This window comes from Poecilia formosa, unplaced genomic scaffold (assembly GCF_000485575.1).
Source record: "Poecilia formosa unplaced genomic scaffold, Poecilia_formosa-5.1.2 Scaffold158, whole genome shotgun sequence".
NCBI lineage: Eukaryota > Metazoa > Chordata > Actinopteri > Cyprinodontiformes > Poeciliidae > Poecilia > Poecilia formosa.
The window spans coordinates 460,916-487,251 of NW_006800097.1; the positions used below are offsets into that span (position 1 = coordinate 460,916).

At 34.5% G+C, this 26,336-nt stretch overlaps 4 protein-coding genes across 5 annotated transcripts; all 4 read left to right on the top strand.

Moving 5' to 3' along the window:
- The first annotated feature begins 991 nt into the window (after positions 1 to 991).
- On the top strand, positions 992 to 3,640 carry LOC107837608 (major histocompatibility complex class I-related gene protein-like). 2 transcript variants are annotated; one of them, XM_016677540.1, is made up of 7 exons: positions 992 to 1,079; positions 1,225 to 1,301; positions 1,449 to 1,488; positions 1,581 to 1,862; positions 2,249 to 2,578; positions 2,923 to 3,021; positions 3,364 to 3,640. In XM_016677540.1, the coding sequence occupies exons 1-7, from the start codon at positions 1,034 to 1,036 to the stop codon at positions 3,441 to 3,443; spliced, it is 954 nt and encodes a 317-aa protein (XP_016533026.1). In that variant the 5' UTR covers positions 992 to 1,033; the 3' UTR covers positions 3,444 to 3,640. The 2 variants fall into 2 exon arrangements, with proteins under 2 accessions (XP_016533026.1, XP_016533025.1); XM_016677539.1 differs by having other exon boundaries at positions 1,225 to 1,488.
- A 2,151-nt stretch (positions 3,641 to 5,791) lies between these two features.
- LOC103146460 (major histocompatibility complex class I-related gene protein-like) lies at positions 5,792 to 8,459 on the top strand. Its single transcript, XM_016677537.1, has 7 exons — positions 5,792 to 5,902; positions 6,007 to 6,228; positions 6,301 to 6,582; positions 6,921 to 7,220; positions 7,508 to 7,618; positions 7,713 to 7,730; positions 7,964 to 8,459. Exons 1-7 carry the CDS (start codon positions 5,857 to 5,859, stop codon positions 8,107 to 8,109), a joined length of 1,125 nt encoding a protein of 374 aa, XP_016533023.1. The 5' UTR covers positions 5,792 to 5,856; the 3' UTR covers positions 8,110 to 8,459.
- A 1,766-nt stretch (positions 8,460 to 10,225) lies between these two features.
- LOC103146393 (major histocompatibility complex class I-related gene protein-like) lies at positions 10,226 to 19,352 on the top strand. The gene is made up of 10 exons (XM_007564300.2): positions 10,226 to 10,539; positions 10,763 to 11,625; positions 11,826 to 11,992; positions 12,071 to 12,089; positions 12,929 to 13,207; positions 14,465 to 14,767; positions 15,428 to 15,527; positions 15,923 to 15,940; positions 16,036 to 16,101; positions 19,313 to 19,352. The coding sequence occupies exons 2-9, from the start codon at positions 11,577 to 11,579 to the stop codon at positions 16,082 to 16,084; spliced, it is 984 nt and encodes a 327-aa protein (XP_007564362.1). The 5' UTR covers positions 10,226 to 10,539; positions 10,763 to 11,576; the 3' UTR covers positions 16,085 to 16,101; positions 19,313 to 19,352.
- A 1,633-nt stretch (positions 19,353 to 20,985) lies between these two features.
- On the top strand, positions 20,986 to 25,306 carry LOC103146412 (zinc-alpha-2-glycoprotein-like). The gene is made up of 7 exons (XM_016677541.1): positions 20,986 to 22,501; positions 22,617 to 22,871; positions 22,956 to 23,210; positions 23,623 to 23,919; positions 24,003 to 24,131; positions 24,393 to 24,434; positions 24,819 to 25,306. The coding sequence occupies exons 1-7, from the start codon at positions 22,441 to 22,443 to the stop codon at positions 24,857 to 24,859; spliced, it is 1,080 nt and encodes a 359-aa protein (XP_016533027.1). The 5' UTR covers positions 20,986 to 22,440; the 3' UTR covers positions 24,860 to 25,306.
- The last annotated feature ends 1,030 nt before the right edge of the window (positions 25,307 to 26,336 follow it).

The following is a 26,336-nucleotide window of genomic DNA, read 5'->3' on the forward strand; positions in this document are numbered from 1 at the left end:
TCCCCTAGCCGAGCCGGGTCGCAACAGTTAGTATTTAACCATAACTTCCTCATTACATCAGGGCAGGATAAGAATGGTTGCTATCGTGACATACATGCTTCACAACAATTGTTTTGTGAATGACAGAACGAAGTCCTAAAAATGAGGCTGATGAGCCAGAACACTGCAAAAGATTTTAGTCACTTTTAGTTGCGTCTACTGTCTTCTACTCTTTAAGTAAAATAAATTTATCAGATCTGAGTTTTAGATTTTGAACTTAAATGAGTGAGTGTGTGAAAGGATAAACTTAGTGTTACCTTTTGTATTAATTTTGTCAAAATCCCAAGAGCTGACTAAACTGGAGTTAGGTTAGCAACAAGATGTTTAATGAAATTCATATGATCAGAACAAGAATTTAAATTAAGTAAAACAAGTTATTTTAACTTAATATTGTGAGTAAAAATAATAGAGAAATGTATTCTCTTTAACTAGGTGAGGGCAGTTTTTTTTCTTGCATATTGTGAAATCATTACTTAGTTTAAATTAATTAAGTTAAAACTCACAATTCACCATTAAAGAACTTAAAAACCAATGTTTAGACAACTTGTTTCTTGTTATTAAATCAACTTCATGAACTTTAATTTCTGAGTTTAAACCAAAACCATTTTCTTGTTGACTTAAATTGCATTTTTAAGGTAGCAGGTGGACTTTCATCTGCAAATTAAACCACCTTCAAATGTTTTCCAGTAAAGCGGGTTCTCTGTCTGTGCCTGGTGGTGAGAGGTCGTCTTTCAAGAAAGCAGCTGTTCTTTGTTGTGAGGAAACCATAAAGACAGAGGACTGGATCATCCGAAATGACGCTCCAGATGTGGCGCTGATGCTCATCAGCTTGGCAATTTATATAACCAGTTTCATTCCTTTTCTTACTGGTTGTTAAATATTTTCTATTTTACAAAGGATTCTCAAAAGAACATTCTTTTTCTTTTTAAATCAACAGTTTCTGAGGAAAAGTAAAGGATTTCTCTCCTCACATCACAACTCATCTTTTGACAACATGAATATGTTATTTTTACTACTTTTATGTGCCTCTTCATCACCAGGTAAGCTTTTGCTTTTCCCTTTTTTTAAAGTGTTGTCTATTTTTATTCTTGTAGTTTATTTTGACTTTCATAATTTGCTCCATTCAAAAACTTGCTGAAGTCAAACATGTCTGCATCCTGCTGAACATTTCACCTTTTCTCCTAGAAAAACACTCGCTGACGGTTTTGGTCACTGCCTCCTCTGGACTTCCACATTTTCCAGACTTTATAATCACCACCCAGGTGGACAAGCTGCCAACGAGTTACTGCGACAGCAACAAAAATATTAGAGCAAACCCAAAATATGGACAGAAATTAATGAACATTGAGTCACAGATTGCTGATTGGTATATTGAACAGTGTTTTGAAATAATGTCTGATTATCTCAAGGTTAAGATGAGAATCTTAAAGGACCTGAACCAAAGTGAAGGTATAAAAGAGACTCACATTCATAATTAAGCTGCAACAGCTTACCAGTATAAAATTTGATTTCTTAATCTCAGTGTCTGTTTTCTCCTTCAGCTGTTCACATTTTGCAGGTTATTATTGGCTGTGAATGGGAGGAAAAGACAAAAGAAACAACCTCGTTTTTACAGTTTGGATATAATGGAGCAGACTTTATAAAATTTGACCCAAATAAGTTGACATGGATTCCTCAAACTCCCCAGGCTGTCAGCATCAAACCAAAGTGGGAAGCTGATGAATCTGCATATCATTTGAAGCACAAGGACTTCTTAAATCATATATGTCCTGATTGGCTGAAGAAATATATGGGGGATAACCAAGTCCCTCTGCAGAGCACAGGTGAGACGGAGCAGCATGAACAGGAAAACCTTAAGATCTGGAGAAAAGTGATCACATCTCTAGTGTCATTTACAGATTCAGTGAGTTGAAAAATACATATAACTTAAACTTAATTCCCCACAAGATTTATTTATTTTTATTGTTGTATTCATGATTTTTTTGTATCATTTGTTCCCTTTGTCATGTTTTTTTGTTGATGATTTTACCGTTTGTGAATTTTTGTGCCTCTATGTCAGAGCTAAATATTTTATGAAAAAAGTGGTGCTGTTTTTGTGTGTCTAACTGCTTTTAGAGTTTTTCATGATCGTTAAATTTTTTTAAAATTTTGTTTTGCATAATAGAAAAGTATTTGATTGTAGATCTTAAGCTGCCATCTGTCTCCTCAGTTCTTCCCTCGGTGTTTCTCCTCCAGACGTCTCCTGACTCTCCAGTCAGCTGCTTCGCTACTGGTTTCTATCCCAACAAAGCTGCGATGTTCTGGAGAAAGGATGGAGAGGAGATTCAGGACGGTGTGGACAAAACAGAGATCCTCTGTAACCAGGATAACACCTTCCAGATGAGAACAGACATCAATGTTTCATCTGTTCACCCTGAAGACTGGGAAAGACATGAGTGTGTGTTTCATCTGGTGGATGTCAGAGATGATGTTGTCAGCAGACTGGAGAAAGAAAAGATCCAAACCAACTGGGGAAAGAGACAGAGACATAATGATGAGGGTAAGAAAAAAAAAATAAGTTCAATCAACACAAACTTTTAAACAACACATCTGTTTTTTAAAGGTTGCTGTTTTGAGTCTTTTTAACCCTCATTTAACTCTTGCACTGAAAAAAAGGTTTATCTGGAATTCAGATGCGACCTCGACCTTATTCTCCTGCATTATTGAACCTCTTCAACAGAAGTTACAATTACTTTATAAATCCAGTATCAGACTTTCAAGATATTATTCCCTACTATTATTATATACTGATTTCTTAACAGTTTTCATTAGATCATAATCTACAGTTTATGCATCTCTTAGTTAACATGTTTATCTGCATCTGTTGTCTTTTTTTCTGTCCAGAAAAACCCATTGGATTGATAGTTAGTATCACTGCTGCAGTGGTTTTTCTTGTCATCATTGTTGCTGCTGTTGGATTTGCAGTCATCAAAAACAGGAAAGGTAAAGAAACCTCAAGTGATGAGCTGAACAAGACTCATAATCTGAACTAAAAACTAAACTTGTTTTATTCAAATTATGACATACCAACACAAAAATAATTTCAGGACTCTGTATTTCCCATTTTCAGTACAAATAATGAGTAAGGGTCAGATGAAGTGTAAATCTTTCTTTTCCCCAGATACGTTTATTGATTTTCATTTTAACACTTCTTAAAGTGTTGGATCTTGCCGCAGTTTGATTTATTGACAAACTCGCTGTCCCTTATTGTTTATCGCTTATTGACATAACAATTTATATTGTAGATTATTCTGTAGATTCAATCTTTTTGTTTTTACCTTACAGCTCCCATCAACAGCATTGAATTGTCTGAGAGACTCAATCAAGAAACCAGACTGAAGTCAAATCTGGACTCTAACAGTTAAAACATGTTTAAAGCAGAGAAAACTATTCTGTTCAGTAAATTTGATTGCATGAACCAAGTTTGCATTCAACACATTTTGAGTCCTTCATTGCAAATCTGTAAAGATGCACTAAGCTCAGCCTAATTTAAGAAATATCATTTATTTTGTATTGTAATGACATTGTATTTTGTATTGTAGTTGCAGGAAGTGTTTTTTTCCCATTAAATATACAAAACAATGTTACTGTTTTTTTCTTTGTCCCTGTAGCAATGAATTAAGCATGCAATATTTTGATTGAACAAAGTACAAAAAATGTTGTAAGTTCAAAAGTTGTCAGCATTACACAAGCACAGGTATTTTGAGACTATTTTCTCTCCATGTGGCTGGGTTTAGCCCATCAGCTGTTTTACAAACCTACTACAGAAGCTGGCTCAATCGGTCTCCACACCTAGAAGTGGAGGCCTCAGACTGAGCAAAAAGTTGCCAGGTGAGGCGGAGGGGCCGTGTGATCTCCAATTGAAAGCAGACCTAATGGCGGTCAGCTGGGCAGAGGTGAAACTCTCCTCTAAATATCTGAGCATTTAGTTAAAAACCTTTGTTTTATTCCCACACTTGCAATCATTAGACCATTTCTTTACATTAGCAAAAAAACATGTCTCTCTGCTTTTAGGCATGCAAGTGCTCTATGTATATTTTATGCTGAAGGAAAAACTGAAACGAGACAAAGTTTTTAGTTTGCTGGAATATCTTCATTCCTAACTACATCCGCCATTCCAAGAAGTTCTGGTTGATGACTAAAAGATTAAAACTTCAAGCAGTTGGAATGAACTTCCCCTGCAGGGTTTATCCACCTTTGAAGTGATGAGCAATGATATTGGGGTAAGTGAAATAATTTTTCTGTGGGTATTATTTTTTTGCGACATTAAAACATTAAAACATGCTGACATGCTGTATTACATTTTTATTAAAACATGCTGTGTTACATCTTGTTAAAGATAATTTGGTGCCAAACATTCATTATCTGAGTTGTTTCTATTTCCTGCTTTTCTTCTTGGCTTGATGTTATTCTTGTTTTGACAAAGAAACTCCCTTTTGGCTAAAATACTTCTGGTTCAGATTATGTAGTATCAGTCATTTGATTAGAAATCATAAGCTATAAGTTTGTTGCTAATCTTTAATTCACCATTGGACAGACGGCGGGTCAGACAGATCTATATACAGAAATTGGAATAAACCAGATGTGAAGGAAACTTGTGAAATGCTGCTGGCTTCAATTATCAAAATGAAAGCACTGATCAGAAGTATGAAAAACTGGTTTAACTGCACTATGTTTTATACAAGACACAGCAGTCTTATGTTGTCTTTGTTTCTTTTATTAACAAAATAATCTAGCTCAGATGGTTTTAAAAAGACAAATGAATGTACATGAACATCACCTGTATATATTCATGTTCATTTCATATTTGACATATTTGTGCATGTCACATTACCTTAAAATGTAAATGTTTTGAAGATATAACTTTTCTTATCGATTGTTAATAAAAACAACAGAACTAAAAGTCAAAGAAATATTTTATGTAGAATTATTAAAGTCTTAAGAAGTACATAAAATCAAATCTTTCAAGTGTAAACATCATCAGCAGTACGGTCCTCATGGTTTCATACAGCTGTGTTCAATCTGAATAAGAGGAACGGTTGTTCATCCTGAACTAATTTTTTGGTTTTGTTGTAATATTTTAAATAGCTGTGCCATGTTTTCCTTGACTGGCATTCAAGATGTATCAGCAGGACCAAAGAATATGTTAGTTCAGTTTAATGACTTTATTACTACTAATAAATACAGTTTATTTTTAAGAATTTCACAAACTTGTTTGTGTCAGTCTGTGTTACACCAGTCCATACAGGTTTCCTTTTGTGCTTTTTCTCTTTGCTTGCCTGAAGCTAAGGTGCGATTTCCTCTGACATTACTATATCAATTTAGAAAACTTAAATCTGTTCGACAACTTTTTAAACTACTTTTTAAAAATAAATTGCATTTATAGCTCCCTGATAATGCACCACACCTGGCATGTGCCTCTATTGACCGGTGTGTGTTGCGCTTCTTCTACAATAGGTTATATGCCGCCCTCTGGTGTTCAATTGAAGAAATTGAGGATAAGAATGGTTCGGAGTTAACTCTTTCTTATTGGTACAACTATATTGAGGAAGTTTTAAATTATTATTTCTGCTTCTAATATTATGAATAATATTGATTATATATTTGATTTAGTTTTCAACTAGAATAAATCTTAAAATTAAAATCTATGATTCAAAATCTGAATTAAGGTTAAAAAGAAGTGAGTATTGATTAAATGTTAAAATAGCTTGCCATATCATTTGTAAACTCCAGCCTTAACCACACAGCGGTACGAAAACGTTACAGGTTAAGTTGGACATGGAAATGTTCCTGCTCCTTCTTTTACTTCACTGCGTGTCATCAGGTAATTTACAGTTATTGTTATATGTCATTGATTTTCTTGTGATTTTCAGCTTATCAGGCTCAAATGTTTTTGCTGACTGAATTTTGAAACTATTTTTCCTTCAGTGAAACACACGCTAATGTTGATGGGTGTGGGTTCTTCTGGACTTCCGAACTTACCGACGTTTTGCGCAAATATTGAAATTGACGAGATCCGAGTGGCTTACTGTGACAGTAACAGAAAGACCCTTAACTCAACATTCGACTCCTCGTACAGTGGATTTTGTTTCCATCTGCCAGATATCTTCGCCAACAAGCTTAATTATTTAAAGGATTTTCAATATGAAGGTAGCAGGGTTTTATAATGTTTCATTTGTCTAAATGTGATCATCATCATTTACAAATGTTTGCGTGTTTCAGCTGTTGACATTTTACAGGTTATAGCCGGCTGTGAATGGGATGACGTGACTGGAGAAGCTGGCATTTTATTAAAACATGCATATAATGGAGAAGACCTTTTTGAATGGGATGTAAAGAACTTGACATGGATCGCTAAAAGTCATCAGGCTGTCATGGTCAAGGACAAATGGAAAAATGACGAGGATGCCCGTTTAGAAATGAATCTATCCTTACTGATGAAATTTTGCCCTGAGAGGCTGAAGAAGGATGTGGCCCATGGTGACAATTCTCAGCAGAAAAGAGGTCAGGTTAAAAACTTCCATAAAAGTCAAATAACATGTCAGTATTACTCAGTTTCTTTTCTTTCTTTCATGTGCATACATTTGTATTGCTGCAAGTATGAAAATGTCCAGATAATCTTATTAAAAATAATAATTGCATTGGAAAATGAATCCATAATAAACCCTTTGACCAGAAAAAGGAAGAGAACATTATTCGGAGCTTTATTCGAGTTTAAACGTTCAGGTTCCTTTTCCCTCATTTTACTTCAGTATCTCTTCCTCTTTCCTCTGTCTATTTTCTAATTTCCTTTTTCTCCCTGTCTCTTTCCATTTTACTGTCCCCTTTTTGTTCTCCAGCAGGTCTTCCATCAGTGTCTCTCCTCCAGAAGACTCCATCCTCACCAATCAGATGCCATGTGACAGGTTTTTACCCAAACAGAGGGCAGTTATACTGGAGAGAAAATGGAGAGGAGATTCATGAATATGTGGAGCATGGTGAGATCCTTCCCAATCCTGATGGGACCTTCCAGATGAGTGTTGACTTCAATGTTTCCTCAATCCCACTTGAGGACTGGGGGAAGTACGACTGTGTCTTTCAGCAGCCTGGGTTAGGAAACATCACAACCAAACTGGATAAAGCGGTAATTAGGACAAACAGAGGTAAGTTATATATAATCAGTTCAAATTAGAATATTAATTTTCTGCATACTGTTGTAGAAATGCTCTTCAGCTGCCACATGATAGGTTTATTCTCAGAGGGGAATTAATTTGGAGGAAAGATAGATAAAAATACAAAGAAGATTTATGGATATGGTGAAAGTTAGTTGGTGTGACGGTACAGGATGAAAAAAATTGGACTAAATGGAGACAGATGATTCACATTGGAAAAGCTGGAGGAGAAGAAGATGCTGCTGTAGAAATAAAGTTTATCCCTGTTTTGTTTCCAGTTTCTCCCACAGATTTTCCTTCTCATGTTATCAGTGGTGTTGTTGTGGGACTTGTGCTGCTTGTAGCACTTTTCATATCTGGATTCATTTTCTGGAAAAAGAAAAATAATGGTGGGCTTGTTTGTAATACACAATTTTAGATTGAAATTTAAATCCATGTATTTTATAAACAATGATTTATTTTTAAGCCTTCTCATTTTTTCAGGATTTCAACCTGCAAACAGTAAGTACATCTACTCTAATTTTTCTTTTAATAGCAGATGTTCTTCCTACCACTCTTCCAGAAGGACTAGAGTTGTAGATATTTCATGTTTTTTTTTACAGCTACAAAATAAAAGGGAAAAAAATCAAATTCAGGCCATTTTTTACTGCTTGTATAAAAACTGTTTAATTCAGAGTCGCCAATCATTTGGTTAACCTTTGATTTTTTTATTTTTTTTATCTCTGTCTTCACAAGATCTGACCAAATAGAAGATAACACTGAACTTCAGAGTTTTAAAGAAGAAGCCAGAACTATTGATGATGACCAGACCAGTAGCAATGAACAAAACCATGAAAAGGCAAATGGTGCAGAGCAAAGACCTGAGACTGGGATCCACTGAATTTTGCAATCCTAATTATAATTTACTAAGTCTATGAAGCCAAGTTGTCATCTTTTGATGTAGAAATATTCATAAACATTAGAACAAGTTTTGTCTTTGCTCAGGGAGTTTATTATAATTATTGGAGGACACTTCAATGCACTTGTTAATCATATTACTGGTGCTTAATCTTATATTTCTATGTTGCCTTACAAAACTGTTAATTTTGTTTTGTGTACTATTTTGTAGTGTTAATATTGCAATGTTATACTCTTTCCGTTTTATAATGACCACTTGTAAGCTTCTAATCCTGTTGAGAAAATGAAAGTATTTTTTTAAATGTTCTGAAACTAAGAAACGTGTTTACAATATTTTCTCTTTTTATTCCATTGAGAATGTATGTCTATTTATGCTTTGTCGTTTTCTGGTCCTTTTTATATTTAAATCCACAACACACACACACACACACACACACACACACACACACACACATATATATATATATATTTTTTTAAGACCTTGGATGTTGTCCGCACTTCAACAATTACAAAACATTTATTTCCACAAATGACAGCATTGTTTATAAAAACAAGAGAAAAAACTTGTATTACACAAAACCATCGAATCTACTTAATCTAAACTTTTTTCAAGGCCAGACAAAGTGCTGCTGTTTTTTGTTTGAAGTCCAACAATAGGGACATCACAACTTCACTAGTCAGACTGGCAGCAGCTAAAAATGACTCCGAGTCAGATAGAAATGCTAAAACAAAATTCCAACTGCATTCAAGAAGCTGATAGTACATCTGATAACATATTACTCCTCACACTTCACCTGTAACATGGGAACTGGCTTAAAAAAACCAGTTCCCACAACCTTGAGGCAAAGGTTGTTTCTTAGCCTCAAGTCTATAGTGTGTTTTTTCTAGACAAATTTATTGTGTAAATTCACCTCCATGTAAATAGTTTCACCCACTCAGAACCAAAACCGTCATCGGATCGAAATCTGTTTCAACAAGTCTAGACTTGATCTGATCTGCGGTTTGATAAACAAGTTTTAACAAAGACAAAAATCTGGTTTCACTTCATAAGTGTTTGTGCGTTAAGCCCTACATTTGTGATGTAACTGCAATTTATATTCACAGTATCTCACATAAAGAAATGATGAATGATTTGCTCATCAGGTGTCTGGATTCAGCTTCTCAATGAACTAAAAGCCACATGGGAGCTGAAAGGTAAATAAATAGTATCAGCAGGAATATTGTTAAATCAGTGCTAGAATTGATGCACTTCACAAAAAACTCCTTTGTTCGTCTGTTTCTTTATCAGATCCTCTGTTGTTCTCTGTCACCAGTTGGTCCCTGTCTCCTCAGCTCTCATTAAAATCCTTGACATCCCTAACAAAACAAAAGCACCACAGACAGCTGACCCAGCCAATAGTAGGTAAGGTGATATGAGCAGATACTGTAGTTCAAAAGATTTCTTTCTAAATACAAACTTTTTATGTGATGACTGCGACTGATATGGCAGAAATCTCATTACATTTAAAAGGACTTGTCTACCAACTCCACCTTCAACTGACAGAGATTATAAGATTATGAAGATGACCAAAATGCTGCAAATTAAACATTTCAGTGATTCTACATTGGTTACATCTGGTGCAGCTAAAATGTAAAGATTATTTCCCAAACATGAAATGTGCTTAACAGTCAGGGCCGTATGCCAGGAGTTCGCTCAGGGTTAGTATTTAACCATAACTTCCTCATTTCATCAGAATGGTTGCTATGGTGACACACAGGCTTGTTTTTAAAACAGGTGTCACAACCAATGTTTTGTGAATCGCAGGCCAGAGTCCTAAAATGAAAGGTGATGAGCCTGAAGCTGGTGCTCTGTTGGTGCCTGGTGGTGAGAGGCCGTCTTTCAAGAAAGCAGCTGTTCTTTGTTTTAGGAAGCCATAAAGACAGAGGACTGGATCATCTGAATGACGCTCCAGATGTGGTGCTGATGCTCATCAGCTTGGTCAGCTCATATAAACAGGTTTCATCCCTCTTCTTGTGGTTGTTGCACATTTTCTTTTTTAAAAAGCAGATCTTCTCAAAAGAACATTGTTTTCTTTTTAGATGAACAGTTTCTGAGGAAAAGTAAAGGATTTCTCTCCTGACATCACAACTCATCTTTTGACAACATGAAGATGTTATTTTTACTACTTTTATGTGCCTCTTCATCACCAGGTAAGCTTTTGCTTTTCCCTTTTTTAAAGTGTTGTCTAATTTTATTCTTGTAGTTTATTTTGACTTTCATAATTTGCTCCATTCAAAAACCTGCTGAAGTCAAACATGTCTGCATCCTGCTGACATGGCATGATCGGCATGATAGTTGGGATCACTGCTGCAACGGTTTTTCTTGTCATCATTGTTGCTGCTGTTGGATTTATAGTCATCAAAAATAGGAAAGGTAAGAAAACCTCCAGTGATGAGGGTCAGATGAAGTGTAAATCTTTCTTTTCCCCAGATTAGTTTATTGATTCTCATTTTAACACTTCTTTAAGTGTGCTGGATCTTGCCGCAGTTTAATTTATTGACAAACTCGCTGTCGCTTATTGTTTATCGCTTATTGACATAGCAATTTATATTGTAGATTATTCTGTAGATTCAATCTTTTTGTTTTTACCTTACAGCTCCCATCAACAGCATTGAATTGTCTGAGAGACTCAATCAAGAAACCAGACTGAAGTCAAATCTGGACTCTAACAGTTAAAACAAGTTTAAAGCAGAGAAAACTATTCTGTTCAGTAAATTTGATTATATGAACCAAGTTCATATAATCAACACATTTTGAGTCTGTATTAAACTCACTCAATGCCATTTATTTTGTATTGTAGTTGGAGGAAGTGTTTTTTTTCTATTACATACATAAAACAATTTTTCTTTGTCTGTGTAGCAATGATTTAAACATTCAATATTTTGATTGAAGAAAGTAAAACAAAAAAAAAGTAAGTTCAAAAGGTATTTTGAGACTATTTTCTCACCCTGTGACTGGGAACACTATTTTTATTTCCTGCTTTTCTTCTAGGCTCTGTGTTATTCTTCTTTTGACAAATACTTCTGGTTCAAATTACATAGTCCCATGTATTTGATTAGAAATCATAATCTACAAGTTTGTTGCTAATCTTTAATTCACCACTGGAAGAATGGAGGATCAGACAGATAAATCTGCAAGAATTGGAATAAACCAGATTTGAAGGTTTTTAGGTATCAGCGATACCTAAAAATGTGTTGGAACACTAATTTAATGAAATACTTTTGATTAGGATGCTGAATGTCGGTTGAAAAATATTTGAGTGTAACTTGAAAGAATGGGAGTAACTTTGACGTCATGCTTCAGTGTTTCTTTGGCTTTGAGCCAGCCACACCCAGTGGATCAGTTCTGGTTTAGTTTTCCAACTGAGTTTCCACAATTCATCAGTCAGGAGACTTGGTCACAACATCAAAATGATACGGTTGTTGTGTTTGCTTCTGCTCTGCAACATTTTTTTAGCAGGTGAGATTAGTTTAATTTTCTTGATCTTCGCTGATTCTATTTTCATTTTGTCTGTGTATTAACCTCTTCTCTATCATGTCTAACTTTTAGTAGTTTTTTGTTCTGATTTTATCTTTTCACATTAATTTAGTCATTCATTTCTTTATGTTTTCACTAATGTATACTCTGACCTGTATTAAAACTTTTTTCTGTTCCCAAAGAAATCCATGTCCTAAACATTTACTACACTGCATCATCTAAAGCCAAGAACAACACAGAGTTTGAACTTGTTTTGGATATTGATGGCAATGTACTTGGTTCCTGCGACCACGAGATATTGAAGACAAACTATGACTGGGGAAAAAAGATGCTCAATGACTATCGTGAGGTGCATGAATTTTACACAGTGCAGTGTTTTCAGATTCTGCCCAGATTTTTTGATTACAAAATTTCTTCTGTGAGAAAGGATACCAGCCAGCCTGAAGGTATGAAGAAGAAACTTGATTTAATTAGTTAATGTACATTTCTACATGACTGAAACAAACTGAACTGAAATTGCATACATTATAATGTTTAAATAAGCCATTTAGTTTTCTGTTTGTATGACTGCAAAGTCCCAAAATTTGGGTTATTTTTTATCTAGATCAGGTGTGGGTGAACCATGGTCTGTTGCCCATGTATGATGCTTTGTGACCTTCAATCCAGTTTATTGAATATTGCTTCAGAATTGTCCAAGTTGAGCTGATTGTCCAAATTGCTTTTCTTTGATTTTGACTCTTCTCTTAATCCATCTACAATGATGAGTGAACCAAAGATTAAAAAAAAAGTTGAGACTGAGAGTCAAGTGTTAACAAATAATAAATAAAAAAAGAACATAGTGTGATCAAAGCCTTAATGTTTTACTTGCTAATTAACTGTTGGATTTTTCAAAGAAACCAACATCACCTATTACTTTTCCACCAAGCAGGCAGCCAGTTTACAGACTCAGAAAACACATTTCCCTTGGAAATTACCTGTCAAGCACTAAGGAAAGTTGCTAGCATTTAAAATAGGAAGGATCAGGAAGCCTATCTTTGAAGGGGAGTTTTCGAAATAGTGCATGGCAGAAACAGCATGTATGTAGAGTCCCGAGAGTGAAAACTGAAAAATACTTCATCATGCAGGGCAGTGATTTACCATGTTGAGATAAATGAGGAAGACTAAGGTGGTTAGATTAATGATAAAGCTGGAATATTTATCTTTGGTATTTTGATATAATGAAACTTTGCATTTTATTTAATCTAATAGTTTTATTTCTCCGTCTTTCCACTTCTGTCTTATCCAGGTGTCCATATTTTCCAGAGGATTGATAGATGTAACTTTGATGAGGACACTGGAGAGGTTGACTCTTCTATGCGGTTTGGGTATGATGGAGAAGACTTCCTTGAGCTGGATCTTGATAAATTGTCATGGGTCGCTTTAAGCCCACAAGCTGCTCAAACCAAGCGCACATGGGAAACAGAGATTGTTGAGCTGCATTTCTACAAAGAACTCCTCACTTACAAGTGCCCTTTGTGGCTGAAAATATCTCTGGATTACGGGAAAAGTGTGCTAAGGAGAACAGGTAATTATGTGCAATAATATAAAATATGCAAAAATATTATTTAATGGATAAATTAGTGGTCCTATACTGTCATGAATTGTGGAGTTCTAGTGGTGAGGATTGATGGCAGTAGACCCAAGTAGATGCAATAATGATGGTTTTAATGAGGAAGTGAACAGAAATCCAGGCAGCAAAGGTGAGCATAGGCAAGGAGCTCAGACTCTGGCAGCAACTGGTAAACAGTACACAAAAAGAAACAATGACAACATACGACACAACAAGCATCCGACAAGGAGGAGGAGACAGGTGGAAATAAATACATAGGGGATAATCAAGGGAAACAAGAAACAGCTGGAATCAATCAGGGCAGGAAGACACGACAACACATGACACATGACTATGACTGAGAAGATTAAATTTGAAATTAATTAATAGACCAAATAATTCTATTCATCAATAAAAAGTATGATTATTATTGATGTTGGGGCCTATTAAGTATATGATGAATTAATTATTTACTAAATTATAAATATTGTTATTGATCACAAATTATGCTATTAATTACAGATGGTAGATGAGTCTTTTTTTTTCTTTTCTTGTTTCTTTTTTTTGCTCTGCTGTGATTAAGGAGAAAAGACAACTGCTGTGGTTGGTCTAACTGCATTGAAAGAGCGAGGGATGAATCCGTTTTTCTACCACAAAAGTAACGTTTTGTATGAAGTCAACCTAGACAATATTTCTGTTATTTTTATAAGTAAAGATAATTTATCTTTTTGAAACTGGAAACCTTGCTGCTAGTGCCTTTTATTTTTAGTTTGTCGAGACCCTCCTCAGAAACTACTCTGACATTCATTTTTTGGGGGCTATTTATGATACAAGAGTAGCCCGGAAATTGCAGTTCCCAAGGTCTGAGTTTGTCAGTAATTAATGCGGTATATTTGCAGCCTGCTTGGAAGTTAATGTTCCACTTTGTTCTTAATGTGCTCAAACCGGTTTAACAACCATGAGTTAGGAACATGATATCATTATGAGTTAGTGATTCATATTTAAAAAATGGGTGACAGTTGTCCGTGGTACAAATCTGTGACGATCACACCTTGAGTTGAACATTGTTAAGGTTATGTTCCAGACAGATTTATAGTAGATGCTGGATATTTTCAAGCTAATTTGATTTATCATAATTATTATGTCTTATTGCTTTTCAAATTGAATAATATTTTGATTCTATCCATCAACTCTGACTCAATCTTTCATTTGCAACCTTTTGGGCCTTCCCAGATCTTCCTTCAGTGTCTCTCCTCCAGAAAACTCCTTCCTCTCCCATCAGATGCCACGCCACAGGTTTTTACCCCTACAGAGCCCATCTGTTCTGGAGGAAAGATGGACAAGAGACTCATGAAGATGTGGAACATGGCGATATTCTGCCCAATGATGATGGGTCCTTCCAGATGATGACTGATCTGAATGTTTCCTCTATTAATATTGAAGACTGGAGGAGGTTTGACTGTGTGTTTCACTTGTCCAGTGCAGCGGACAAAGTTATTATCAAACTGGATAAATCAGTTATAAAAACCAACTATGGTAAGAATTTGTCTTTTATTGTATTTAAAAGTTCAATATACCTTTAAAACGTAATACTACTGAAAAAGATTAGAAGGGCAATCAGCACATGTAATGAGGAGCTTCTTTGTTTTATTTAAAACAAACTTTTTACTGTTTTTATTTAGTAAACTTGAAATCTCACCAAGCAGTTTTTAAAATCAGGACAACATTGCTTTAATAATTTTTATCAAGTGTCAATACTCTGAAGCTCTGTTGGAAAGAAGACAGGACAACATTCTTCTTTTAAATAATTAATATATACAGAATAACTACTGATAATTGCTGGTGCAACAGTTTTTAGAAGCTGCTGTGACATGAGGTATGTTTAGTTTTATTATTTCTATTTTTAGCTTTATTTAATGAACAGTGCAGAACCTGATCACTCATTTTGCATACTTCAAAAAGTTTGGGACTTAAATATGCAAAACATATAATTTCATTGTGCCCTCTTAAACTCTAAAATAAAATAAAAAATGTGCACTTGCTTCTTTACTACATATGGCAAAGTCTGAAGTCAAATTCATAATTGATAGCACATCAATCAATTTTGTGCCACATGCAAAAAAGTACAAATGGTTACACGAAGATCATTCTGCTTGAATTAACCTTACGTTTGTTCTTTTCTTGATTTCTTAACAGGGAGAGCCCATCAAAAAACTGCTCCCATAGTTGCTACAGTACTTGTTTTTGGAGCTGTTGCCATTGCTGTGGGTATATTTGCAGTTTGTAAAATAAAAAAGTAAGTTACTTTGAATTTTTATTTGTTTTCCCTGATACAAGCAATAGCTGTCTGAATCTCAGATGCAGGAACAAGCATCATACTCATAAAATCAGAAAATAATAGCATATTGTTGTAAGATCAAGATTAATAAGGCAAGTCAGGTTTATTTAGATAGCACCATTCATACATAAGAAAACACAAAGTCCTTTATTAGAAAAGAAATAGCTTAAAAACATTGCATAAAAGAAAAATATGTTAAAATAAAATAAACAACTGACAACAACAAAGATTTACACAGCAGAAGAAGCAGTGATCATAATCATAGATTTTTATTTTATCAGTTCAAATGTAAGAAATGTAGAAATAAATTAATGAAACCCATTTATATTCTATAATCAATATTTTGATTTCAGAAAGAGGACTGATCATCGGTGAGTAAAATGTTTATTTTCAAAAAGTTTAACCTAATTATGTTTCTATAATAATTTTTGTCATTGTATATTTATGAACTGTATGTTTTTGACAGCACCTTTGGGATTCTGACCAACTCCAGCAGCCAAGAAGCCAGTTTTTAGATCTTTAATTCAAAAAGGTAATGTGTTTTTTCTGTACATCTTTAAACTAAACTTTTAGTTTAGGTTTTTTTTTGTAGACACTTGCACCATGTTCAAAGCTGTGCTAAAACATTGTCACGCTGATTTAGTGAAAATGAACTTCTGTTTATGCTTAAACACTGGAAAATTCAATAGTTATAAATCAAGATTTGTATTCATGGAGGTTTCGCTTTCAATCTGATGACCTATTTTAAGCTGAGTGTAAGAAAAACTGTAGTCGGCAGATGTGGTTTAGCTTCAGCAGATTAAATGTGCTTTTTGTGTATTCATGTAGAAAAAAATATGTTAAACTTAATATACAACCACAACTTTATTTAATGTTTTGTTGTACTTCCTACTAACTCATGTGAAGCGATTTGAATTACCTTGTTGTTGAAAATGTGTTATATAAATAAAATTGCCTTGCCTTACCTGTACAATTTCAACAGCAATCTGAAATGACTTTCTGCTGTAGGGAGACTTGACTCAACTTTGAAGTGATGAACTAAGCTTTTGATACAGTGGTTTTAGGATCTAATAGGGATGCTAATTGCTAATCTTAAAAAAAATAGAGAACAAAGTCAGCTCAAAGCATTTCTCTGTGGGTAATTCTTGTATATTTTGTGTGGCATTAAAGTAAACTTTGTTTTCTTCTGCACTGCATCTTGTCAAACATAATTTAATGCCAAACCACATGGTACACTAATTTTCTGACCTAGTGTCACTCTTCTTTTCATAAAGCAAAAACCTCCTAGAACACACAGTGTAAATGACATAGTTTAATAATTTACTGGTTTAATAATTTACTGGATTATATTGGTGTTATATTTTTATTTATTATTAGACAGAGTCAGGGAAAGGGGAAATTAGATTCAAACTAAACTCACTGCAGCTGATTTAATTTTACAGAGTGAAAGGACATACTAGGAGAAGAAAAACTGGTTTTACTGCACTGTGTTTGGCAATCTAATCTTGTGTTCACTTTGTTGCTTGTATATCTCACAAAATAATGCAAGGTAGATGTTGGTTTTGTTCAACCTTTTAAAGGACATATGAACCATTTTACGTACTTAACTTGTTGCTGAAGAATAGTGATTTTATCTCTTACAAAGAAAAAAAGTAAAAAATAAAGACTTTTTCTGAGTGCAAAAGACTCAAAAAACTGTATTTCTCAAACTTTTAAAAATCACATTAGCAGGTTTTGCTGTTTTCTGAACGATATACTTTATGTGGAGTGAGGGTGGCTCAGGAGGAAAGTGTTTGTCCTGTAACCAGTCAATTACCAGTTTGAACCCCTGCTTTGTTTATTTAAAACAATTTAAATACAATTACGCTCCTCTTGTATGAAAAAGACTTTAAATTAGAACCAGCCCAATCATAACCAACACAGTCATGAATCCCTCACTGAAGAATTTTGGCAAACTTGTAGGTTACCCTGAAGGTTTTTTACCATAGTTCAAATTTTAAAGTGAAGCAGAAGTAATAAAAACCGAAGTAGAAAAGGACAGGCAAGTGTTGTTTTTGCACATGCTCAAAACTTTTCATGAAAACAATACTAATTTTCTCTTGACAAAAGAACTACCTAAAAGTAATTGTCTGTTCCATGAAGATTTGGTATGTGACCAGATCTTCTCTTTTGACTTTTCCCTTCAGCATTTGACCAGTAAATAATCTGTTTCCATGTAGTCCAGTCCTCTCCATTGTCTACCTTTACACCATCTGACTTCATGTCCTCTTTCACCGTAAATCTCCTTCTGGTTTCTCACCCTGTGGCTCCGACATCTTGTCTTGATGTAATCACTGTATCTCCTCTGAACATGTCCAAACAACCTCAGTGTTGTCTCTTTAACTATATCTCCAAAACATCTAACACAAGTGTTTGAATAATATAATACATTAGTGAAACTAAATTATTTCAACCAACTGACTGACCAATCAGTGTTTAATGAAGGGCCAAATATTGTGTAACACAGTAGGAATAAAAACACATTGGGTCATTTAATTACAGGAATATATACTGTAATTTTTTAAAGCAATGGACACCAACAGGAAAATACATTCCTACATTTGTACAGGAAAATACGTTTTCCAACAGGAAAACCTGTTCCTTTTCCTTAAACAGAAACCTCTTACTAGTCCAATTGTTTTGAACTTACTTTTACATCTGTATCTGTTAAAGCAAAAAGAAAAATGACTTGTTTTGTTGGCTTGATATGTACCTAAGTCCTGGTTCAATTTAACTTTCTGATCCCAGTAATCTTATCACTTTCTAGTTTTAGTTGGGGATTTGTGGTTTAGTTTTTTTTTTTTCTTCTTTTTTTTTACTTCTCAGTTTCTGTATTTTTTGTTTTGTCTTGTGATTTTGTTCATATATGGCTTTAAAAACTCAGCTGAGTCTGATTTCTTTCAGCAAAATCTGGTGTTAAGTGTGGTTAGTTGTAAGATTTGAATGCATGAGATGGTTGTGATGTAAAATACTTTGAAATGCCTTGCTGCTGAAATGTGCTATACAAATAAAATTTTATTTGATTTTGATGGGGATGTTTTCAGTTTAATAATAAACAAAGAAGACATACAATACAGTTGAAGTGAACAAATCCAGTCTCAGAGAGTGACTGTCCTACTTTCTGATGTATCCCTTTGCCAATAAACCTGAATCAAATCAAATTGTTTATATCATCTTCCCACAATGCCTCACATTGACCAAAGTGCTTTACAAGTAAAAACAAATACACAGTGTAATAAAACAGAAATAGGAGTATGTAAAATGTAAAAAAAAAAAAAAAAGAAAAAGAAATCATAGGGAAGACTATTCCAGCCTGTATGGCCAGGAACAGAAAAAAAAAAAAAAACAGTTCTCCCCTTGTTTACAGCTAAATCAGTGTTTCTCAATTCTGGGCCTCAGGGACCTCTGCCATAAAATAGGGGTTTCCTTGTTGCCAATCACCTGGTCTGAATAAATGGGGCATTAACAGGCTTGTGCAGCATCTGTTGGCATGCAGAAGAATAGAATGCAAAGTTTAACTTACATGTTCGAGCAAATGGGCCTGGAAAAAAAACACAAAAGAAAACCAAAAAAACAAGTAACTTTAATTTTTGCAGAAAAATATACCAGCATTTACACTTTTAGTTGTCATGACTTTTCATTTTGTATTAAAGTGGGCAATTTGATAAATTAAAATAATTAAAATGTTTCCTTTTATGCGACAGACTGGTGACCTGTCCAGGGTGACCCCCCCTCTCGCCCGGAACGTTAGCTGGAGATAGGCACCGGTACCTCCCGACCCCACTAAGGGACAAGGGTGTAAAAAAAATGGATGGATGGAGGGATGTATGTTTCCTTTTATTTCTTACCTTTCTTGTTTTTGTATGCTATGTACGCAGTGATAGCTGCTGGTTTAAATTGCATGGTGTAATTATTTATTCAATTAAAAATTATAAGCTATAAGTTTGTTGGTAAATTTGAATTCACAATTGGACGGATGGATCGATCTGCAGAGACTGAGATAAACCAGATTTGAAGGAAACTTGTCAAATGCTGCTGTACTCATTTATCAAAATGAAATCACCAACCAGATGAAGGAAAAACTGGTTTTACTGCACTGTGTCTGCTAGCCTAATTTTTTTTATATAAGACACAAGAATCTTGTGTTGACTTTGTTACTTTTGTCTTTAACAAAATAATCTAGCTCAGATTTTGGTTTTGTTGACACATTTTAAAAGACAAATTAATGTACATGAGGGTCACTTGTATTTGTTGAGGAATTAATGTTTTTATTGTGTAAAATATAAACAGATGCTATAGAAAGTTTTACCTAAAAATTCAAGAAATAAAGTCTTTTTTATTATTACAAGTTGGTGTTTTTATGGATTTGTATCTCTGTAATCATATATAAGTACATTTCTCCAGATTCTCTCAGGGAAACTTCTTTCAGTTGAATCTGCGGAACTTTCAGTGAACTGGAACAAATCAGAAAAGATTTGGATCGACATTAAATACCGGTAATACAGATTCTGTCCAATGCTGCCCTCTGGTGTCCCGCTAAAGAAAGTACAAATAACACTTTAAATTTGTCAGTTTTTTACCAAAGAGATTGCAAAGCTTAACCACTGCTGCTAGCAGAACCAGTTCTTAAGGGTTTCTAGGTTTTTATGCAAACTAAGAGCCAAATTAAACCCAGTATCCATCCAAACAGATGCCTTAAAAACATTTAGATTCTTCCTCCTAAGTTTGTGTTTCTCTGATGCCTTACATTTCATAAATTATGAAGTGAGATTCAATACATTTATCATCATATATCAAATCCATGTGATATTGTAGAAAATGCTTATAGTGGAGTGGTTGAAGGAAACAACTACTTAGGTAAGTAATTAGCTGTTCATAACATAAACAACAAAACTTGTTTATGCCATGTGAAATTATAACTGATTTTAACTTCATAGTTATGTTACAGTGGAGACAAAAAAGCCAGAATGATTTTTAGACAATATTTAATTAAAGATTTGCAAAATATAACACAGCTTGATTGTTCATAAATGTCCGTCTTTGAAACAGGTCTTTATCTCTCAAACAAAATTAAGATTTATGTTCACTCTCAAAGAAGTAGAATAATTAATAAACATACAGCACCTTTTCCTTGCTTCAGTTTCTTCAGAAAGACATAAATTATATTTTTAAAGAAGAAAGGACTAGAGACATAACAACCCCATTTGACAAACTCAAATAGTTGAGGATCATAATTAAGGTTTTTGTGAGCCCAGTCTTGTTTGATTATTTCTTGCTGCAGTAAATTATCTGGACATCATCGGCTTCAGCGGCTGCTTCATGTGGAGGGATGCTTGTGAGCCCAGAGGATCCAGTAAGGTAAACCTTTAGCTTGTTTTCACTGTTTGAAAAGAAGAGTTAGTTTTGACAAATTATAGAACAAATTTTATTATTAAAAAACAAATTTTCACAGTTTTCTTACTGAAGTCTTACTGAATACCATCCATACATTAGTAAACATGATCTAATTGATCTTTTAATTAGAAATAAGTAATCTATTTACCTAGAACCTTGACCAGTAAATAAAACAATGTTTGATGTAACAAATTGATAATGTTTTGCGCTTTCTTACCTGCAGATGTAGCATGACAAAACAATAAGTATCACCAAACACTTCATCTTGCTCAGAAAGCTGATTGTAAACAAAGACTATGCAGAAAGTTTAAATTGTTTAACCTGTTTGTTAAGTCCAGAAATGCTTTCAGTTTTATGTTCTTGGGTGTGTTTATTGTGGTTGACTGAAAACTTGTCAGTTTGATTATTTAGTAACTATGGAACTTTCTTCATAATAAAACTCCAGAGGAACTTGACTTGTTATTTAATGCTTTCTCACTTTTAGTAGAAAATGTAGCTGCTCAAGTGCAACTTAACAGCCTGAAGTGACCCAAATCCGATTTTTTTTTCTGCCTTTATGCGACATGTATCTGATCTTGTCATGACAGTCAGACAAGATTAGATACATGTTGCATTTTTTACAAATGCGACCCAGACTACTTTGATACGTGTTCCTAAATCTGATGCGTGTCTGATCTTTTAAAATGGAACCTGTGTCTGTACGGCCAGGTCGCATTCATCCGACCTATACGTCATTGATACTTGACTAAAGTCAGTTCTGCATCCTGACATGCGGAAACGGAAGAAAAAATAACAACCATGGCGGACGATACCAAGGACTAAGTTGTTAATGTGACTTTGAGAAGGCAAGATATGCTCCACCAGTACCATTTATGTTTAAAAACGAAAGCAGAAAAAAATCAAGACTGAGTCAAGAGAAAGAGCAGCAACAACAACAAAAAAACAAAAGCCAAGGTGGAGCACGTTACCTGTTTGACATCAAATCCAGTTTGTTGAGATCAGGTGTAGAAGATTTGAAGTATGTTTGCTGAACAGTTTCAGGAAGCATTCAAAGTAAAATCATTCATCAATGTCACACAGTCAAACAGGAAAGCATAACACCATAAGACTGCAAAGACATTGAGATTATTACAGATAAGTTGTTTTATCTCTTCCTTCTAGCGCTATAACATGATTAAAAATAAGTCTTTACAATGGACAATGGGAAAATAAGTTACACCTTCAGAAATCAACAGATGTTAATCATTTATCACCATCTCATTGTTGAATAATGTTTCTGCTTCTACTCCTCAAAGACTGTGGGAGGGGCAGGTAATGTAACTGAAGGCGGCTCTTGTTTCAAGTGTCTGTAGTCGCTTTGCATTGATCTTTGGTTTTGCTCTCAGCTTAACTGATGTACTTCACTCACATGATTTAACAGCTCGGTTTTCTAGAAAAGATGAGGCTTTACACAAACAAAATAGTAATATTGCTTCTTCTCTGCCAGGCTTCATCATCAGGTATGGTAACCAGTTTTAATGTCACTAATATAACCGTTTATGCATGGATGGAGATTTGTGTAGGCTGATGTTAACTGACCGTATAAGTGGATAATCTAACATCTTTTCTCCACAGTAAAAAATTCACTGACATTTTCTGGCACTATATTAACTGGGATCAAAGATCTTCCAAACATGTTTACAACAGTAATTGACGACATCCAAGTGGATTACTATGATGGCAATGGAGTTAGAAAACAAAGCTCAATTCTTTGGAAGAACATTTCAGATTTCTATCCAAACATGGCATTCTCTGAAGAAGCATTAAGCTCTCTGGACAACCTTTTGACATCCTACTTAAATAAGACAGCAAATCTAAACCCAACTGAAGGTACTGTGCATTTACCAGACATTTAAATGTTAAGTACTCTTTCTTTTAAACAAGTCACTAATTTTCTAATTTTGTCTGTCTTAGCTGTTCATGTTTTACAGTGTATGACCGGCTGTAAATTGGATAAAACGTCTGCTGAAGTTGTCATTTTTCAGCAGTGTGGCTACAATGGAGAAGATTTTATGAAAGCAGACTTCAACAATCTGACTTGGGTTGCTCAGAGTCCTTTGGCTGAAAACCTGACACAGGGATTAAATATATACCGGCGTCCATTTCTGTCACTGACTTGCCCTAAAATGCTGAACGAGTTTGTGAATCGTAGCGCTCTGCAGAGAGAAGGTATGCAGTGCGTTGTTTTATCAACTTCATGAGGCATTCAGCTCCTCGTTGTTTTTAGAATAAGATTTAATTTAGCACTGAACATCACTAGATCATAAAACTGGTTGTTTTTTCACTTTATATCTGTTAACTTTTCGTAAGACAAAATAAAGACCAGCATTTAGTAGCAAAACAGTAAACCAAGATACAGACTTATTTCAAAACTTTGCTTTGGCGTCTGCTGCTTGTCCAGTCAGTTGGAGGTTTGACACAAAAACAATGCCAAGGGGGGTGAACACTTTTGTAAGGCAATGCATTTCTCCAGCAGTCAAAGGGCAAGATTCATATATCTTCCATTTGTTTCTCCCTAAAAATGTTACTTTTTTCTTTTCACCTTCTGTCCTCCTCTCTCCACATTGTCTCCCTCATACAGACCTCACTTCTGTTGCTCTCCTCCAGAAGAACTCTTCCTCTCTTGTCAGATGTTTTGCCACAGGTTTCTACCCAAACTCAGCTGAGATGTTCTGGAGGAGAGATGGAGTGGAGATCCAAAATGATGAGAAGCCCAGTGAGATTCTTCCAAACCACGATGACACTTACCAGATGAGTGTTGACCTGAATGTTTCAGCAATTGCATCTGAAGACTGGAAGAGATATGACTGTGTGTTTAAGCTCGGTAATAAAACCATAGCAACCAGACTGAAAAAGGAAATAAACATTACTGAGGATGGTAAGCTCCCATCACAAATTTCACAGATTAAATATTAAGTTATTTTGCTCTAACTTTGTCATAAAACAAATGTCTAATTCTAGCTTCAGATCCAGTGTCTCCTTCCTCTTCCTCCAAGTTTCCTCTTGATTTGGCCATTGGACTTGTTGTCGGATTGATTCTGTTGTGTTTCTGCATAACTGGACTCTTTCTTTGGAAAAATTCAATAAACGGTACAGACTTCAACCTTTTTTATATACTGACAATTAACTTTTTTTTTAAACTTTACAACAAAAGAATAGATTAAATATGAGTGAAAAAATCTTCATATTTATATTTCAAACCTCATTTGTATCGACACCTCTTAAGTTGAAAGTTATTAATGTAATTTAAAAGTACAAGTTAATTACTAATTGTTGTGTTGTTTCCACATGAACCAAGCTATGTTGCAAATATATTGTTGTGATAAAATACTAATGTTTTTTTTCTACTAGCCTCACATTTCAATGACAGACCTTCATATCCCAACTATCCAAGTAAGTTCTTCACCGCACACACACAATGATCCATATATATTTGCTAAAATCTTTCTTATTTTGTTCATTGGACATGATATGGATAAAAGTTATTGCTTGAGTTCTGTGCAACAGCATTCTGAAAATAAAACATGTACTTTTTCAAAAACCTATTTTTTACCTTTTATCAGAACTGAATAGTGTTGGATTATATTTAATGGTTATCTATGCTAGAAATATATAGCCTGGTAAATAGAAATATACATTACTTTTTAATCTGAACATGTTTTATTGACTTTTGTTTCTTTTAATGATGCATTTTAATAGAACTGCAAGATGGATTTTAAAATCTGAAACGGGATTATTTTCAAATAATTAAGATTTCTTTTTTTTCTGTCTTGACAGCCACCATACGAAATTGTCAACATCATTGTGATTTAGAGTAAGTTTGTGATCAAAGTCTGTGTTTTGAGTGGGATCAAAAGAACGGATACAGAGCTGGAATTACAAATAATGTTATTTAACCAACACTACCTGTGACTCCTTCAAAATATTATGGCGTGGCGTCTCTCTCAGTGAACAGTGAAACAGGAAACATACTGGAAAATAGTAATAACTTGTTATATATTTTGCTTTAACTTTTTTTTAATGAACTGATATCAAAGCAATCTTTTAATGAATGAAAGAAGACAGTTTTTAAGTATTTCGATTCAATAACTTGTAATGCTCTATATAGCTATGATTTTCTTGAAATAATTTGGTTTGTATGGCAATTACAAAATCACTTTATTTTCGGAATTATATAATTCTCAATTCACTTCTTCTTGTTCTATATTTTGATCAATGTTTCTGTTTAGTATGATATTAATTAAAGGGTATATGTTGTCATCATATAGTTTGCTTCCTGTCCTTGAGTTTCTTCAGTTGAGTATCCACATCCTAGTTAAAGGCACAGTACATAACTTTAATAAAAATATATTTTATTTTTACATATTTGTTAAAACTAACAAATATGTAAAAAATATGTAAAAAATATGCTATAAGTGAAAATATCAATCTCCTTCACCTCCTCCCTGAGCTGCTGTTGCCATCTGAAGAAACAACCAAAAACAGCCAAGTAGAGCAGGAGACTTGTCTTAGCACTGTGAATAAATCTCCTATACTCACTGTTAAATGTGCCAATGGCAGAGAAACAACAGGAAAACCATATATCTGCCACGCTAACTAGACTGAGCATTCACAACAGGCTATGCTAGCTGCAGCTTAGCACAGAGCAAGGGGGGATGGAGAGGGAAAGATGAGCAGTGCCTACAACATTATGATTGACGGCGCTAAGACCCACCTCCTGGCTCTGATTGGTTGTTTCTAGTTCGCACTAGGAGAAGGCAGAAGGCATCTCACTTGGCTGTAAAAAAAGATGGCGTCCTACGAGTAGTTTATCGGTGAGCTGAAGCTTAACAACTTTATTATAAAATAATGCAATAACTCCTGACTATTATTTTTTATGTGGATCCTCAGACAGAACATGTATCAGTGAGCAGCTCTCATAGACACACATGCCCACTGTGAGGCTTTTCATAGTTTGGATGAAGCAGCTGCTGAAGTTGGGTTCTGATTGCAGCTACGCCAGTCCTCTGAAGCTACCAGCTGTGGTGCAACGAAGTGGGAAAAACTGGTTTTACTGCTCTAGTAAAACCAGTAGTGCTAGTCTACTTCATGTTGTTTATACAGACACAGCAATCCTGTTCTACTTTGCAACTTTTAAATCTAATAAAATAATCTAGCTCAGATCTTAACTTTGTTGACACATTTTAAAGGATAAAAAATTATGTACCTGAAGGTCACTTTTTTGTTGAGGAATGAATTTTTTTTTTATCATGTATAAGATATAAAAAGATGTTTTGGAAATGTCTGCCTAATAGT